The sequence below is a fragment of the Oncorhynchus masou genome, chromosome 15 (genome assembly GCF_036934945.1).
Source record: "Oncorhynchus masou masou isolate Uvic2021 chromosome 15, UVic_Omas_1.1, whole genome shotgun sequence".
NCBI classification, from domain to species: Eukaryota; Metazoa; Chordata; class Actinopteri; order Salmoniformes; family Salmonidae; genus Oncorhynchus; species Oncorhynchus masou.
The window spans coordinates 53,467,614-53,486,131 of NC_088226.1; the positions used below are offsets into that span (position 1 = coordinate 53,467,614).

The 18,518-nt window shown below is 44.8% G+C and overlaps 1 protein-coding gene across 1 annotated transcript in view; it reads right to left on the minus strand.

Annotated features, from left to right (window-relative positions):
- LOC135556879 (glypican-5-like) overlaps window positions 1-18,518 on the minus strand; it is a 140,282-nt gene that overhangs the window by 83,908 nt on the left and 37,856 nt on the right. The window contains exon 6 of the mRNA XM_064990296.1: window positions 14,534-14,656. Within this exon, the coding sequence (XP_064846368.1) occupies window positions 14,534-14,656 (123 nt within the window). The remainder of the gene's footprint in view (window positions 1-14,533; window positions 14,657-18,518) is intronic.

Below are 18,518 nucleotides of genomic sequence, written 5' to 3' on the forward strand. Positions count from 1 at the left end.
ACGACAGAGAGGGCTGCCTCGCTTTGAATTATGTATTATTGCTTACATTGTTAACCCAGAAAATGTTATGTGTTATTACATACAGCCGGGAACAACTATTGGATATCAGAGCAGCCGTAACTCACCAGCACCACCAACATTATGCCCAGGAATACGACTTTCCCGAAGCGGATCCTTTGTTAGCACCACCCAAGGGCAATTGAACTGATTCCAGAGGCCGCCCCAAAACAATGCTGGCGGAGAAGAGGAATTTGGAGTGGTCTTCTCGTCAGACTTAGGAGGCGCGCACACCACCCACTGCTTCCGAGTATATTACTCACTAATGTGCAGTCCCTGGATAACAAGGTTGATGAGATCAGGGCAAGGGTTTCTTTCCAGAAAGACATCAGGGATTGTAACAAAATCTGTTTCACAGAAACATGGCTCTCACGGGATATACTGTCGGAGTCGGTCCAGCCATCTGGATTCTCAGTTCATCGCACCAACAGGAATAAACATCTCTCCGGGAAGAAGGGCGGGGGTGTATGTTTCATGATTAATGACATATGGTGTATTTGCAATAACATACAGGAACTCAAGTCCTTGTGTTCCCCGGACCTAGAATACCTCACAATCAAATGCAGACCGTATTATCTCCCAAGAGGATTCTCTTCGGTTATTGTCACAGTCGTGTATATCCCCCCTCAAGCCGATACCACCACGACCCTCAAGGTACTTCAATGGACTTTATGCGAACTGGAAACCATATATCCTGAGGCTGCATTTATTGTAGCTGGGGATTTTAACAAAGCAAATTTGAGGAAAAGGCTACCTAAATTATATCAGCATATCGACTGTAGTACTCGCGCAGGAAAAGCACTCAGCCAGTGTTACTCCAACTTCTGGGATGCATACAAGGCCCTCCCCTGCCCTCCTTTTGGGCAAATCTGACCACAACTCCATTTTGCTCCTCCCTTCTTATAGGCAGAAATTCAGACAGGAAGCACCCGTGCTAAGGACTATTCAACGCTGGTCTGACCAATCGGAATCCACGCTTCAAAACTCTTTTCATCACGCAGAATGGGATATGTTCCAGGTAGCTTCCAAGAATAATATTGACGTATACACTGAGACGGTCACTGAGTTTATCAAGAAGTGTATAGGAGATGTTGTACCCACTCTGTCTATTAAAACCTACCCTCACCAGAAACTGTGGAAAGATGGCAGCATTCACGCAAAACTGAAAGCACGAACCATTGCATTTAACCATGGCAAGGTGACTGGGAATATGGCAGAATGCAAACAGAGTAATCATTCCCTCCGCAAGGCAATAAAACAGGCAAAACGTCAGTATAGAGACAAAGTGTAGTCACAATTCAACGGCTGAGACAAGAGACGTATGTGGCAGGGTCTACAGACAATCACAGACTACAAAAGGAAAACCAGCGGACACCGACGTCTTGCTTCTGGACAAGCTAAACACGTTCTTTGCCTGCTTTGAGGATAACACAGTGCCACTGACGTGGCCAGCTACCAAGGATTGTGGGCTCTCCCTCTCCGTGGCCAACATTTAAATGTGTTAACCCTTGCAAGGCTGCCGGCCCAGATGGCATCCCTAGCGCGTCCTCAGAGCATGCGCAGACCAGCTGGCTGGTGTGTTTACGGACATATTCAATCTCTCCCTATCCCAGTCTGCTGTCCCAACATGCTTTCAAGATGGCCACCATTGCTCCTGTACATAAGAATGCAAAGGTAACTGAACTAAATGACTATCACCCCGTAGCACTCACTTCTGTCATCATGAAGTGCTTTGAGAGACTAGTCAAGGATCATATCACCTCTACCTTACCTGCCACCCTAGACTCACTTCAACTTTCTTACCGCCCCAATAGGTCCACAGACAATGCAATTGCCATCACACTGCCCTATCCCATCTGGACAAGAGGAATACCTATGTACTGTAAGAATGCTGTTCATTGACTATAGCTGAGCATTCAACACCATAGTACCATCCAAACTCATCATTAAGCTTGAGGCCTTGGGTCAGAACCCCGCCCTGTGCAATTGGGTCCTGGACATCCTGATGGGAAGGTAGGAAAAAACACCTCCACTTTGCTGATCCTCAACACTGGAGCCCCACAAGGGTGTGTGCTCAGTCCCCTCCTGTACTCCCTGTTCACCCATGACTGCGTGGCCATGCACGCCTCCACTCGATCATTTAGTTTTCAGACGACATAACAGTAGGCTTGATTACCAACATCGACGAGACAGCCTACAGGGAGGAGGTGAGGGCTCTGTGAGTGTGGTGTCAGGAAAATAACCTGTCACTCAATGTCAACAAAACAAAAGAGATAATCGTGGACTTCAGGAAACAGCAGAGGAAGCACCCCCCTATCCATATCGATGGGAGAGCAGTGGAGAAAGTGGAATGTTTTAAGTTCCTCTGCGTACATATCACAAACAAACTGAAATGGTCCACCCACACAGACAGTGTGGTGAAGAAGACGCAACAGCGCCTCTTCTTCATCTGAGGAACTGGAAAGATCGGACCAAAACGCAGCGTGGTAAGTGTCCATTTTCATGTAATATAACTGAACACTAAATACAAAGTAACAAAAAGAACAACCGAAACAGCTCTGTCAGGTACAAAACAGAAAGAAACTACCCACAAAACCCATGTGGGCAAGAGCTACCTAAGTATGGTTCTCAATCAGAGACAACGATAGACAGCTGTCCCTGATTGAGAAACATACCCGGCCAAAAACAAAGAAATACAAAAACATAGAAAAAGGAGCATAGAATGCCCACCCTAGTCACACCCTGGCCTAACGAAAATAAAGAATAAAAGCCTCTCCATTGCCAGGGCGTGACAGCCTCTTCAACCTGAGTAGGCTGAAGAAATTTGGCTTGGCACCTAAAACCCTCAAACTTTTACAATTGAGAGCATCCTGTCGGACTCTATCACCGCCTGGTATTGCAACTGCACCACCCACAACCACAGGTCTCTCCAGAGGGTGATGCAGTCTGCACAACGCATCACTGGGGCAAACTTTTTTATTTATTTCACCTTTATTTAACCAGGTAGGCTAGTTACAACTGCGACCTGGCCAAGATAAAGCAAAGCAGTGCGACACAAACAACAACACAGAGTTACACATGGAATAAACAAACGTACAGTCAATAACACAATAGAAAAAGTCTATATACAGTGTGTGCAAATGGTGTGAGGAGGTAAGGCAATAAATAGGCCATACTAGCAAAGTAATTACAATTTAGCAAATTAACACTGGAGTGATGGATGTGCAGATGATGATGTGCAAGTAGAAATACTGGTGTGCAAAAGAGCAAAAAGGTCAATAAAAACAATATGGTGATGAAGTAGGTAGATTGGATGGGCTATTTACAGATGGGCTGTGTACAGCTGCAGTGATTCGTAAGCTGCTCAGATAGCTGATGCTTAAAGTTAGTGAGGGAGATATAGGTCTCCAGCGATTTTTGCAATTCGTTCACGTCATTGGCAGCAGAGAACTGGAAGGAAAGGCGGCCAAAGGAGGTGTTGGCTTTGGGAATGACCAGTGAGATATACCTGCTGGAGCGTGTGCTACGGGTGGGTGTTGTTATGGTGACTAGTGAGCTGAGATAACGTGGAGCTTTAACTAGCAAATACTTGTAGATTACCTGGAGCCAGTGGGTCTTGCGACAAATATGTAGCGAGGGTCAGCCAACGAGGGCATACAGGTTGCAGTGGTGGGTGTTATATGGGGCTTTAGTGACAAAGAGGTTATTTTGTAAATGACATTGCCCAAGTCGAGGATCGGTAGGATAGTTTTACGAGGGTATGTTTGGCAATGTGAGTGAAGGAGGCATTGTTACGAAATAGGAAGCCGATTCTAGATTTGATTTTGGATTGGAGATGTTTAATGAGTCTGGAAGGAGAGTTTACAGTCTCACAAGACACCTAGGTATTTGTAGATGTCCACAGATTCTATGTCAGAACCGTCCAGAGTAGTGCTGTTAGTCGGGCAGGCGGGTACGGGCAGAGATCGGTTGAAAAGTATGCATTTCGTTTTACTAGCGTTTAAGAGCAGTTGACGGCAACGGAAGGAGTGTTGTATGGCATTGAAGCTCGTTTGGAGGTTTGTTAACACAGTGTCCAAAGAAGGGCCAGATGTATACAGAATGGTGTCGTCTGCGTAGAGGTGGATCAGTGAATCACCCGCAGCAAAAGCGAAATTGTTGACACATACAGAGAAAAGAGTGTCCGAGAATTTAACGCTGTGGTGCCCCCATAGAGGATGCCAGAGGTCCGGACAACAGGCCCTCCGATTTGACACACTGAACTCTGTCTGAGAAGTAGTTGGTGAACCAGGCGAGGCAGTTATTTGAGAAACCAAGGCTGTTGAGTCTGGCGATAAGAATGTGGTGATTGACAGAGTCAAAAGCCTTGGCCAGGTCAATGAAGACGGCTGCACAGTACTGTCTTTTATCGGTGGCGGTTATGATATTGTTTAGTACCTTGAGCGTGGCTGAGGTGCACCCGTGACCAGCTCGGAAACCGTACTGCACAGCGGGAGAAGGTACAGTGGGATTCGAAATGGTCAGTGATCTGTTTGTTAATAACATGGCTTTCGAAGACTTTAGAAAGGCAGGGCAGGATGGATATAGGTCTGTAACAGTTTGGGTCTAGAGTGTCACCCCCTTTGAAGAGGGGGATGACCACGGCGGCTTTCCAATCTTTAGGAATCTCGAACAATACGAAAGAGAGTTTGAACAGACTGGTAATAGGGGTTGCAACAATGGCGGTGGATCATTTTAGAAAGACATGGTCCAGATTGTCTAGCCCAGCTGATGTGTATGGGTCCAGGTTTTGCAGCTCTTTCAGAACATCTGCTATCTGGATTTAGGTGAAGGAGAAGCAGGGGAGGCTTGGGCAAGTAGCTGTGGTGGGTGAGGAGCTGTTGGCCGGGGTTGGGGTAGCCAGGAGGAAAGCATGGCCAGCCGTAGAGAAATGCTTATTGAAATTCTCAATTATCGTGGATTTATTAGTGGTGACAGTGTTTCCTAGCCTCGGTGCAGTGGGCAACTGGGAGGAGGTGCTCTTATTCTCCATGGACTTTACAGTGTCCCAAAACATTTTGGAGTTAGAGCTACAGGATGCAAATTTCTGTTTGAAAAAACTAGCCTTTGCTTTCCTAACTGACTGCATGTATTGGTTCCTGACTTCCCTGAAAAGTTGCATATCGCGGGGACTATTCAATGCTAGTGCAGTATGCCACAGGATGTTTTTGTGCTGCTTGAGGGCAGTCAGGTCTGGAGAGAACCAAGGGCTATATCTGTTCTTATTTCTACATTTTTTGAAAGGGGCATGCTTATTTAAGATGGTGAGGAAATTACTTTTAAGGAACGACCAGGCATCCTCTACTGACGGGATGAGGTCAATATCCTTCCAGGATACCCGGGCCAGGTCGTTTAGAAAGGCCTGCTCGCAGAAGTGTTTTAGGGAGCATTTGACAGTGATGGGGGGTGGTTGTTTGACTGCGGACCCATAGCGGATGCAGGCAATGAGGCAGTGATCGCTGAGATCCTGATTGAAAACAGCAGAGGTGTATTTGGAGGGCAAGTTGGTCAGGATAATATCTATGAGGGTGCCCATGTTTACAGATTTAGGGTTGTACCTGGTGGGTTTCTTGATCATTTGTGTGAGATTTAGGGCATGTAGCTTAGATTGTAGGACTGCCGGGGTGTTAAGCATATCTCAGTTTAGGTCATCTAACAGAACAAACTCTGAAGATAGATGGGGGGCAATCAATTCAAATTTGGTGTCCAGGGCACAGCTGGGAGCTGAGGGGGGACTATAACAGGCAGCAACAGTGAGAGACCTATTTCTGGAGAAATTCATTTTTAAAAGTAGAAGCTCGAACTGTTTGGGCAATGAGCTGGGAAGTAAGACAGAACTTTGCAAGCTATCTCTGCAGTAAATTGCTATTCATCCCCCTTTGGCAGTTCTATCGTGATGGAAAATGTTGTAGTTGGGGATGGAAATCTCAGAATATTTAGTGGCCTTCCTAAGACGGGATTCAGACACGGCAAGGACATCAGGGTTGGCGGAGTGTGCTAAAGCAGTGAGTAAAACCAAGGCTTTTTCGGTAACAGAAGTCAACAAATGAGAGCGCCTGGGGACAAGCAGGGCCTGGGTTAACCTCCACATCACCAGAGGAACAGAGGAGGAGTAGGATGAGGGTACGGCTAAAGCCTATCAAAACTGGTCGTCTAGTGCGTTGGGGACAGAGAATGAAAGGAGCAGATTTCTGGACGTGGTAGGATAGATTCATGGCATAATATACACAGTATGGTAGGGTGCGGATACAGTGGAGGTATCCTAGGCATTGAGTGGCGATAAGAGAGGTTGAATCTCTGGACGCACTAGTTATGCTGAGTGAGGTCACCCCATGTGTAGGAGGTGGGACAAAAGAGGTATCTAAGGCATGTTGAGTGGGACTAGGGGCTCCGCAGTGAAATAAAACAATGATAACTATCCTAAACAACAGTATACAAGTCATATTGACATTAGAGAGAGACATAAAGCGAGGCGTAAAGCAATCACGGGTGCTGATTGGGAGAGCTAGCTAAGACAACAATGGGTAAGACAACAACAGCTAATTAGCTAAGACAACAACAACAGGTAAAATGGTGATGAATGGGTAGAGAGGGTCAGTTAACTACACACAGGGCCTGAGTTCGAGGCTGGGGCCGTCAGATAAACAAAATAAACAAACTGGAGTACCGTGATTAATGAACAGTCCAGCAGGCATCAGCTATGTAGCCAACGATCATAGGGTCCAGTGAACAGCAATAGATGAAACAGGGAAGCCGCTAGGTAGTCATTACTACGCTAGCAAGCGGGAGACACGGCATTCAAAAAAGGTTAGCAGGCAGGAGCTAGTAGATGTGTCTGCTCTGACGTCCAGCAAAGGCCGGTTGAGGGCACAACGGATGGAATTACGTCGGCAGACCAGTCGTGATGGAACGGCGGGGCTCCGTGTCGACAAAGGGTCCAGGCCAGCTGTCAAAATAGGTATTGTAAATGAAGTCATTTTGTTTGCGAGCCGGGAGATGAGCCTGGCTCGCGGATAACTGGTGCTAGCTTCGGGACAATGGCGTTAGCCACTATAGCCACTCGATAACAGCTAGCTAGCAGCGATGATCCGATGCAAAGGTCCAGAACTTACAGCAAGAATCTGGTGGTGTAGTGGATTCTAGTCGTGTTAGTGAAGAGTCCGGGAGGCATCAGCTGTGTAGCCGAGTGATCATAGGGTCCACTGAGCAGGCCGGGAGATGGCATCAAGGCTAGCTTTGGGGCTGGCTAGATAGCTAGCTGCGATGATCAGGAGCAATGGTCCAGGGCTTATGGCAGGAATCCGGTGTTGTAGTGGAGAAAAACAGTGCGATATGCTCAGGGTTGATAACGCGCTATGCAGACTGGCAGGCAGGCAAGTATTATCCAGCATCTGGTGTCTGTGCTAAAGGTAAAGGCCGCTAGCAGTGGCTAACAATTACTAAATAGCTAGTAGCTAATTAGCTGGTTAACTGCTGATGGCAAGTTTCTGATGGAGGTTCTGGCTATAAGGTCTAACAAAAATAGCAGATCCTTATCACATTGGGTGAGGCGGGTTGCCGGAAGGTATATTTAATTTAAAAATGGAAAAAGAGATTGAAAATATATTGAAATCTTTACAAAAAAATTTACATGGGAGAACGTCAAACAATGTCTGTACTGCTCGCCATCTTGGAAAAACTACCTGCCCTCCAGGACACCAACAGCACCCAATGTCACAGGAAGGCCAAAAAGATCATGAAGGACAACAACCACCCGAGCCACTGCCTGTTCACCCCGTTATCATCCAGAAGGCGAGGTCAGTACAGGTGCATCAAAGCTGGGACCGAGAGTTCGAAAAACAGCTTCTATCTCAAGGCCATCACTGTTAAATAGCCATCACTAGCACAGATAGTCTGCTGCCTACATACAGAGACTTGACATTATCGGTCACTTTAATAATGTTTACATATCTTGCATTACTCATCTCATACAGTGCCTTGCGAAAGTATTCGGCCCCCTTGAACTTTGCGACCTTTTGCCACATTTCAGGCTTCAAACATAAAGATATAAAACTGTATTTTTTGTGAAGAATCAACAACAAGTGGGACACAATCATGAAGTGGAACGACATTTATTGGATATTTCAAACTTTTTTAACAAATCAAAAACTGAAAAATTGGGCGTGCAAAATTATTCAGCCCCTTTACTTTCAGTGTAGCAAACTCTCTCCAGAAGTTCAGTGAGGATCTCTGAATGTTCCAATGTTGACCTAAATGACTAATGATGATAAATACAATCCACCTGTGTGTAATCAAGTCTCCGGATAAATGCACCTGCACTGTGATAGTCTCAGAAGTCCGTTAAAAGCGCAGAGAGCATCATGAAGAACAAGGAACACACCAGGCAGGTCCGAGATACTGTTGTGAAGAAGCTGGATTTGGATACAAAAAGATTTCCCAAGCTTTAAACATCCCAAGGAGCACTGTGCAAGCGATAATATTGAAATGGAAGGAGTATCAGACAACTGCAAATCTACCAAGACCTGGCCGTCCCTCTAAACTTTCAGCTCATACAAGGAGAACCCTGATCAGAGATGCAGCCAAGAGGCCCATGATCACTCTGGATGAACTGCAGAGATCTACAGCTGAGGTGGGAGACTCTGTCCATAGGACAACAATCAGTCGTATATTGCACAAATCTGGCCTTTATGGAAGAGTGGCAAGAAGAAAGCCATTTCTTAAAGATATCCATAAAAAGTGTTGTTTAAAGTTTGCCACAAGCCACCTGGGAGACACACCAAACATGTGGAAGAAGGTGCTCTGGTCAGATGAAACCAAAATTGAACTTTTTGGCAACAATGCAAAACGTTGTGTTTTGCGTAAAAGCAACACAGCTCATCACCCTGAACACACCATACCCACTGTCAAACATGGTGGTGGCAGCATCATGGTTTGGGCCTGCTTTTCTTCAGCAGTGACAGAGAAGATGGTTAAAATTGATGGGAAGATGGATGGAGCCAAATACAGGACCATTCTGGAAGAAAACCTGATGGAGTCTGCAAAAGACCTGAGACTGGGATGGAGATTTGTCTTCCAACAAGTCAATGATCCAAAACATAAAGCAAAATCTACAATGGAATGGTTCAAAAATAAACATATCCAGGTGTTAGAATGGCCAAGTCAAAGTCCAGACCTAAATCCAATCGAGAATCTGTGGAAAGAACTGAAAACTGCTGTTCACAAATGCTCTCCATCCAACCTCACTGAGCTCGAGCTGTTTTGCAAGGAGGAATGGGAAAAAATTCAGTCTCTCGATGTGCAAAACTGATAGAGACATACCCCAAGCGACTTACAGCTGTAATCGCAGCAAAAGGTGGCGCTACAAAGTATTAACTTAAGGGGGCTGAATAATTTTGCACGCCCAATTTTTCAGTTTTTGATTAGTTCAAAAAGTTTGAAATATCCAATAAATGTCGTTCCACTTCATGATTGTGTCCCACTTGTTGTTGATTCTTCACAAAAAAATACAGTTTTATATCTTTATGTTTGAAGCCTGAAATGTGGCAAAAGGTCACAAAGTTCAAGGGGGCCGAATACTTTCACAAGGCACTGTATGTATATACTGTATTCTATACTATCTACTGTATCTTAGTCTATGCCGCTCTGACGTTGCTCGTCCATATATTTATATATTCTAAATTCCATTCATCAAATCAAATCAAATCAAATTGTATTTGTCACATACACATGGTTAGCAGATGTTAATGCGAGTGTAGCAAAATGCTTGTGCTTCTAGTTCCGACAATGCAGTAATAACCAACAAGTAATCTAACTAACAATTCCAAAACTACTGTCTTATACATACAAGTGTAAGGGGATAAAGATTATGTACATAAAGATATATGAATGAGTGATGGTACAGAGCAGCATAGGCAAGATACAGTAGATGGTATCGAGTACAGTATATACATATGAGATGAGTATGTAAACAAAGTGGCGTAGTTAAAGTGGCTAGTGATACATGTATTACATAAAGATGCAGTAGATGATATAGAGTACAGTATATACGTATACATATGAAATGAATAATGTCGGGTATGTAAACATTATATTAGGTAGCATTGTTTAAAGTGGCTAGTGATATATTTAACATAATTTCCCATCAATTCCCATTATTAAAGTGGCTGGAGTTGAGTCAGTGTGATGGCAGCAGCCACTCAATGTTAGTGGTGGCTGTTTAACAGTCTGATGGCCTTGAGATAGAAGCTGTTTTTCAGTCTCTCTGTCCCAGTTTTAATGCACCTGTACTGACCTCGCCTTCTGGATGATAGCGGGGTGAACAGGCAGTGGCTCGGGTGGTTGTTGTCCTTGATGATCTTTATGGCCTTCCTGTAACATCGGGTGGTGTAGGTGTCCTGGAGGGCAGGTAGTTTGCCCCCAGTGATGCGTTGTGCAGACCTCACTACCCTCTGGAGAGCCTTACGGTTGTGGGCGGAGCAGTTGCCGTACCAGGCGGTGCTACAGCCCGCCAGGATGCTCTCGATTGTGCATCTGTAGAAGTTTGTGAGTGCTTTTTGTGACAAGCCGAATTTCTTCAGCCTCCTGAGGTTGAAGAGGCGCTGCTGCGCCTTCTTCGCGATGCTGTCTGTGTGGGTGTACCAATTCAGTTTGTCTGTGATGTGTATGCCGAGGAACTTAAAACTTACTACCCTCTCCACTACTGTTCCATCGATGTGGATAGGGGGGTGTTCCCTCTGCTGTTTCCTGAAGTCCACAATCATCTCCTTAGTTTTGTTGACGTTGAGTGTGAGGTTATTTTCCTGACACCACACTCCGAGGGCCCTCACCTCCTCCCTGTAGGCCATCTCGTCGTTGTTGGTAATCAAGCCTACCACTGTTGTGTCATCCGCAAACTTGATGATTGAGTTGGAGGTGTGCGTGGCCACGCAGTCGTGGGTGAACAGGGTGTACAGGAGAGGGCTCAGAGCGCACCCCTGTGGGACCCCAGTGTTGAGGATCAGCGGGGTGGAGATGTTGTTGCCTACCCTCACCAACTGGGTGCGGCCCGTCAGGAAGTCCAGTACCCAGTTGCACAGGGCGGGGTCGAGACCCAGGGTCTCGAGCTTGATAACGAGCTTGGAGGGTACTATGGTGTTAAATGCCGAGCTGTAGTCGATGAACAGCATTCTCACATAGGTATTCCTCTTGTCCAGATATGGGTTAGGGCAGTGTGCAGTGTGGTTGAGATTGCATCGTCTGTGGACCTATTTGGGCGGTAAGCAAATTGGAGTGGGTCTAGGGTGTCAGGTAGGGTGGAGGTGATATAGTCCTTGACTAGTCTCTCAAAGCACTTCATGATTAGATTTGTGTGTATTATGTATTTGTTGTGAAATTGTTAGATATTACTTGTTAGATATTGCTGCACTGTCGGAACTAGAAGCACAAGCATTTCGCTACACCCGCAACAACATCTGCTAAACACGTGTATGTGACCAATAAAATTTGATTTGATTTAGATACATCCTCTAGGTGGCAGTGTTTCCCCATAATGTGGGGTGGGTAGCAGAGACCGCATTAGTACAGTATGAGAAGAGGTTATTCACGGCCCCTATCCAAACTCATGTGATGCTTGAATTTAAAGCCTTGCAATTATTGTTTTGACTCTTAGATGCAGAGAACTCTGGTTAAGTGATATATGATGCCTGCCTACATACCATGAGAGGGTTAAACCAATCTATAAGAACACCTAATGGGGCTCCTGAGTGGCGCAGCGGTCTAAGACACTGCATCTCAGTGCAAGAGGCGTCACCACAGTCCCTGGTTTGAATTCAGGCTGTATCACATCTGGCTGTGAATGGGAGTCCCATAGTGTGGCGCACAATTGGCCCAGCGTTGTCTGGGGTAGGCCGTCATTGTAAATAAGAATTTGTTCTTAACTGACTTGCCCAGTTAAATAAAGGTTCAATAGAAAATGTAAAAATATATAAATAAAATACAGGGACAATGTCAGAACTGTCTCAGGACAGATAACACAGCAAAGAGACTTTTCTTTTTCTGGTAACACATAAGCAACCACACAAGCTAAGGCATTTGTCAGTAAGTGAATTGGGTCAAACAGGAAAGTGGTGTGGTGCACGGGGGGGTTCAGTGAATTGAAACTGTAAAGAGGTCAGCAGAGTGGCTGTGCCCCAGTGTCTCTGTGCCCTCCTATTCCACAGCGCTTGGCTGGGCTCCAGCCGCCAGGCTCCAAGCCCCAGGCTACAGGCTGCAGCCCCAGAGGGCCAGAGAACAGACCCTTCTCTCAGTGGTCCCTGGTGGGGGGGCAGCAGGTACATTAGGAGGGGAGGAGGAGGCCCCCCTCTGCTGTTCTGCAAGGTTCACAAAGCCTGAATGGCCACCAGGCCTGGGGCCTTCAATAGTGCCACACAGAGGGCCCACAGGAGCCCCAGTGAACCCCCTCCATCTCTCCCTAGCCCACAACAAACCAACAAGAGAATTGGAATTTCGGTTTACTTCCTGAATTGACTGGAATTTTAACTGAATCGAGCCCAAGCCTACTATTTACATTTTAATAATTTAGCCAGTGACTTACAGTTAGTGCATTCATCTTAAAATAGCTAGATATGACAACCACACATCACAGGCATAGTAAGTACACGTTTCCTCAATAAAGTAGTTATCAGCAAGGGGGGGGGGTCAAGTACAAGTGATGATTCAGGAGTTGTATTTGTATTTATTTATTTATTTTTTGGGGTGGAGGGGGTCGAGGTGAGGAGGTGGATTATTGAAGATACTCTTTAAAGAGGTAGGGGTTCAGGTGCTTTTGGAAGATGGGCAGGGACTCTGCTGTCCAAACCTCAGGGGCAAGCTGGTTCCATTGGGGTACCAGGATAGAGAAGAGCTTGGAGTGGGCTGAGGGGAGCTGGCCTCCCATAGGGAAGGAAAGGAAAGGGGGATACCTAGACAATTGAACTGAATGCATTCAACTGAAATGTGTCTTCCACATTTAAACCAACCCCTCTGAATCAGAGAGGTGCCGGGGGCTGCCTTAATCGACATACGGTGGGAGGGCCAATGTGTGTTGATACAGTATTAGTTATAGACAACCACTAAACAAACAAATTAGCACACACAATACTGGAGTGGATTGAATGCTATTGGTATTATACAAAACATGGTTTCTGTGGTTCTTTAGGGGAGACCACACCAACCCCCACCAGCACTCCCAGCCCAAGGCGATTCAAAAAAACACTCTCCGCTGGCTCCAACACCCTTTCATGGCCAGTGAATTCAACAAGAATAGAAAAAACCCATTGGCTGAAAGGGGGACAAAACAGAGGCCTAAATGTGATAGTGGGGGAGCACAGATCCAGCCCAGGAGTCCTAGGTGAATGGGTCTCTCTGCCTACTCCACAACAGAGGAGGGGAAGCTGTTCTGCACAAGGGCCAGAGGGGGGGGGGACAAGCCCAAAACATTCAGGGAGAGCTGGTCAGAATGGGAGGTCAGATAAGTACACAAAACAGTTTACACTGTGGTCCATGCTGTATAGGCTTTTTATCGGACAGTTACCAGGATGACCAACGTTATTATAGGACAGAGTGGCAGAATATGTGTGTGTGTGTGTGTGTGTGTGTGTGTGTGTGTGTGTGTGTGTGTGTGTGTGTGTGTGTGTGTGTGTGTGTGTGTGTGTGTGCGTGCGTGCGTGCGTGCGTGCGTGCGTGCGTGCGTGTGTGTGTGTGTTTGAACGCTTGTTTCTACATGTGTGTTTTTAGGAAGGTGCTTCTCCAAAGTTTCCAATGTAATTTTCATGAGAATGGCCTCTAGAATTTTATAAATGAACACACTATACTCCAAAGGTCTAGGGACATGCTCCCCATATCCATGGCATCCAAATGTGTATAGGCCCCCTGGTTAAACTCATTATCCCCATGCACCCTCGCTGGTTTGAAACCTCTTACACCAGACATTCGTGGACTCTTCTAGGTCCTCAAAACCAGAATCCATGCCCTCAGATGTCAATAAGGGCTTGACCAGGATATCTGATTTGTTTTTAACCTGGTTGAATGTGTTTTTATGTTAGCATCAATTACTTGAATTTCTCTTAATGGGATAGAAAAGAGTGACTTGCCTTAATGTGTATTGACATCATGTGTTAAAGATTCAAAAGAACCTCTCTCTCTTAATGGGCAACAAGACCTGTATAGAGAACGTAACAGAAAGGCTAAGCCCATTATTTATTTATTTTTTATTTCACCTTTATTTAACCAGGTAGGCCAGTTGAGAACAAGTTTTCATTTACAACTGCGACCTGGCCAAGATAAAGCAAAGCAGTGCAACAAAAACAACAAAGAGTTACACATAAACAAAAGTACAGTCAATGACACAATATAATTTTTTTTTTAATTAATTAAGTGTGACGGACACAGATGTAGACCAATAGAAAGGGTCCATTCCTACCTATCCACCACATCCTCCCCGCTCCAGCAGGTGAAGTCATCCATCACCATCTCACTCTCACAAAGCATCTCTGGCAACGCAGAGAAGAAGGACCTGTAGCGTTGGATATAGCCCATAAACTCTCTGAGGTAGAGGAGAGAGCGAGGAAAAGGGAGACAGAGAGGGGAGAGGGAAGAATGAGAGAGGGTGGGGGGTGCTGATCAAAACCACAATATCATAGAATCGAATGTATATTCATTGAGGTGCCCTTCAGACAGTATTCACACCCATTGACTTTTTCCACATGTTGTTGTGTTACAAAGTGGGAATAAAATTGATTTCATTGTAATTTTCTTTGTCAACGATCTACACAAAATACTATGTAATGTCAAAGTTTTTTTTAAAGAGATGGAAAATGAAACACTAATATAACTTCATTAGTTATAGTTAGTTTCCCACCCCCTAAGTCAATACATGTTAGAATCACCTTTGGCAGCAATTACAGCTTTGAGTTTTTCTGGATAAGTCTCTAAGAGCTTTGCACACCTGGATTGTAAAATATTTGCCCATTATTCTTTTAAAAATTCTTCAAGCTCCTTGTTGATCATTTCTAGACAGCCATTTCCAAGTCTTAGCATAGATTTTAAAGCCGATTTAAGTCAAAACTGTAACTAGGTCACTCAGGAATATCCAACGTCATCTTGAAAAGCAACTCCAGTGCATATTTGGCCTTATGTTTTAGGTAATTGACCTGCTGAAAAGTGAATTTGTCTGCCAGTGAATGTTGGAAAGCAGACTGAACCAAGTTTTCCCAAGGATTTTGCCTGTGCTTAGCTCTATTCTGTTTATTTTTATCCTAAAAAACGTCCTTGTCCTTGCCGATGACAAGCATACCCATAACATGATGCAGCCATCAACACGCTTTAAAATATGTTGGATGTGCCACAAATGTGTTGGATTTGCCACAAATATAACGCTTTGTGTTCAGAACAAAAAGTTAATTTATTTGCTACATTTTTTGCAGTATTACATTACTTTAATGCAAACAGGATGCATGTTTCGACATATTTTTATTCTGTATAGGCTTCCATCTTTCAGTCTGTCATTTATGTTAGTATTGTGGAGTAACTACAATGTTGCTGATACATCCTCAGTTACAACCTTATTTTAAAATTGATTCAATAATTCCCCCCCTCAAACTACACACAATACCCAATAATGACAAAGCAAAAACAGGTTTTTCAATTTTTTTGCACATTTATAATAAAAAACAACTGAAATATCACATTTACATACAAATTCAGACTCTTTGCTCAGTACTTTGTTGAAGCATCTTTGGCATCGATTACAGCCTCGGGTCTTCTTGGATATGAAGCTACAAGCTTGGCACACCTGTATTTGGGGAGTTTATCCCATTCTTCTCTGCAGATCCTCTCAAGCTCTGTCAGGTTGGAGGGGGGAGTGACGCCACAGCAATGATGCTGCCACCACCATGCTTCACTGTAGGAATGATGCCAGGTTTCCTCCAGTCGTAAGGCTTGGCATTCAGGTCAAAGAGTTCAATCTTGGTTTCATCAATCCAGAGAATATTGTTTCTCATGGTCTGAGAGTCCTTTATGTGACTTTTGGAAAACTCCAAGCGGGCTGTCAAGTGCCTTTTACTGAGGAGTGGCTTCTGTCTGGCCACTCTACCATAAAGGCCTGATTGATAGAGTGCTACAATCTACACACAATAACCCATAATGACGAAGTGAAAACTGTTTTTCAGACATTTTTGCAAATTATAAACCCCCAAAAAACAGAAATACCTTATTTACATAAGAATTCAGACCCTTTGCTATGAGACTTGAAATTCAGCTCAGGTGCATCCTGTTTTCATTGATCATCCTCGAGATGTTTCAAAAACTTGATTGGAGTCCATCTATGGTAAAATCAATTGATTACACATTACTTGTCTATACAGTGGGGCAAAAAAGTATTTAGTCAGCCACCAATTGTGCAAGTTCTCCCACTTAAAAAGATGAGAGAGGCCTGTATTTTCATCATAGGTACACTTCAACTATGACAGACAAAATGAGAAAAAAAATGTAATGAATGTTTTTGCAAATTATGGTGGAAAATAAGTATTTGGTCAATAACAAAAGTTTATCTCAATACTTTGTTATATACCCTTTGTTGGCAATGACAGAGGTCAAATGTTTTCTGTAAGTCTTCACAAGGTTTTCACACACTGTTGCTGGTATTTTGGCCCATTCCTCCATGCAGATCTCCTCTAGAGCAGTGATGTTTTGGGGCTGTTGCTGGGCAACACGGACTTTCAACTCCCTCCAAAGATTTTCTATGGGGTTGAGATCTGGAGACTGGCTAGGCCACTCCAGGACCTTGAAATGCTTCTTATGAAGCCACTCCTTCGTTGCCCGGGCAGTGTGTTTGGGATCATTGTCATGCTGAAAGACCCAGCCACGTTTCATCTTCAATGCCCTTGCTGATGGAAGGAGGTTTTTACTCAAAATCTCACGATACCTGGCCCCATTCATTCTTCCTTTATACGGATCAGTCGTCCTGGTCCCTTTGCAGAAAAACAGCCCCAAAGCATGATGTATCCACCCCCATGCTTCACAGTAGGTATGGTGTTCTTTGGACGCAACTCAGCATTCTTTGTCCACCAAACACGACGAGTTGAGTTTTTACCAAAAAGTTCTATATTGGTTGCATCTGACCATATTACATTCTCCCAATCTTCTTCTGGATCATCCAAATGCTCTCTAGCAAACTTCAGACGGGCCTGGACATGTACTGGCTTAAGCAGGAGGACACGTCTGGCACTGCAGGATTTGAGTCCCTGGCGGCGTAGTGTGTTACTGATGGTAGGCTTTGTTACTTTGGTCCCAGCTCTCTGCAGGTCATTCACTAGGTCCCGCCGTGTGGCTCTGGGATTTTTGCTCACCGTTCTTGTGATCATTTTGACCCCACGGGGTGAGATCTTGCGAGGGAGATTATCAGTGGTCTTGTATGTCTTCCATTTCCTAATAATTGCTCCCACAGTTGATTTCTTCAAACCAAGCTGCTTACCTATTGCGGGTTCAGTCTTCCCAGCCTGGTGCAGGTCTACAATTTTGTTTCTGGTGTCCTTTGACAGCTCTTTGGTCTTGGCCATAGTGGAGTTTGGAGTGTGACTGTTTGTCTTTTATACTGATAACAAGTTCAAACAGGTGCCATTAATACAGGTAATGAGTGGAGGACAGAAGAGCCTCTTAAAGAAGATACAGGTCTGTGAGAGCCAGAAATCTTGCTTGTAGGTGACCAAATACTTATTTTCCACCATCATTTGAAAATAAATTCATTAAAAATCCTACAATGTGATTTTCTGGATTTTTTTCCCTCATTTTGTCTGTTATAGTTGAAGTGTACCTATGATGAAAATTACAGGCCACTCTCATATTTTTAAGTGGGAGAACTTGCACAATTGGTGGCTGACTAAATACTTTTTTGCCCCACTGTATAAGGTCACACAGTTGACAATGTGTGTCAGAGCAAAAACCAAGCCATGAGGCCAAAGGAATTACCCGTAGAGCTCCGAGACAGGTGTGTGTTGAGGCACAGATCTGGGGAAGGATACCAAAACAATTCTGCAGCATTGAAGGTCCCCAAGAACACAGTGGCATCCATCACTCTTAAATGGAAGAAGTTTGGACCCACCAAGACTCTTCCTAGAGCTGGTTTCCCGGTCAAACTGAGCAATCGGGGGAGAAGGGCCTTGGTCACGGATGGTCCTGATGGTCACTCTGACAGAGCTATAGAGTTCCTCTGTGGAGATGGAAGAACCTACCAGAAGGACAACCATTGCAGAGACTCCACCAATCAAGCCTTTGATTGGTGGCCAGACGGAAGCTACTCCTCACTAAAAAGGCACATGACAGCCCGCTTGGAGTTTGTCAAAAGGCACCTAAAAGATTCACAGTGTCACGGTCGTCCTCCTCTTCATCTGAAGAGGAGAGGCGAGAAG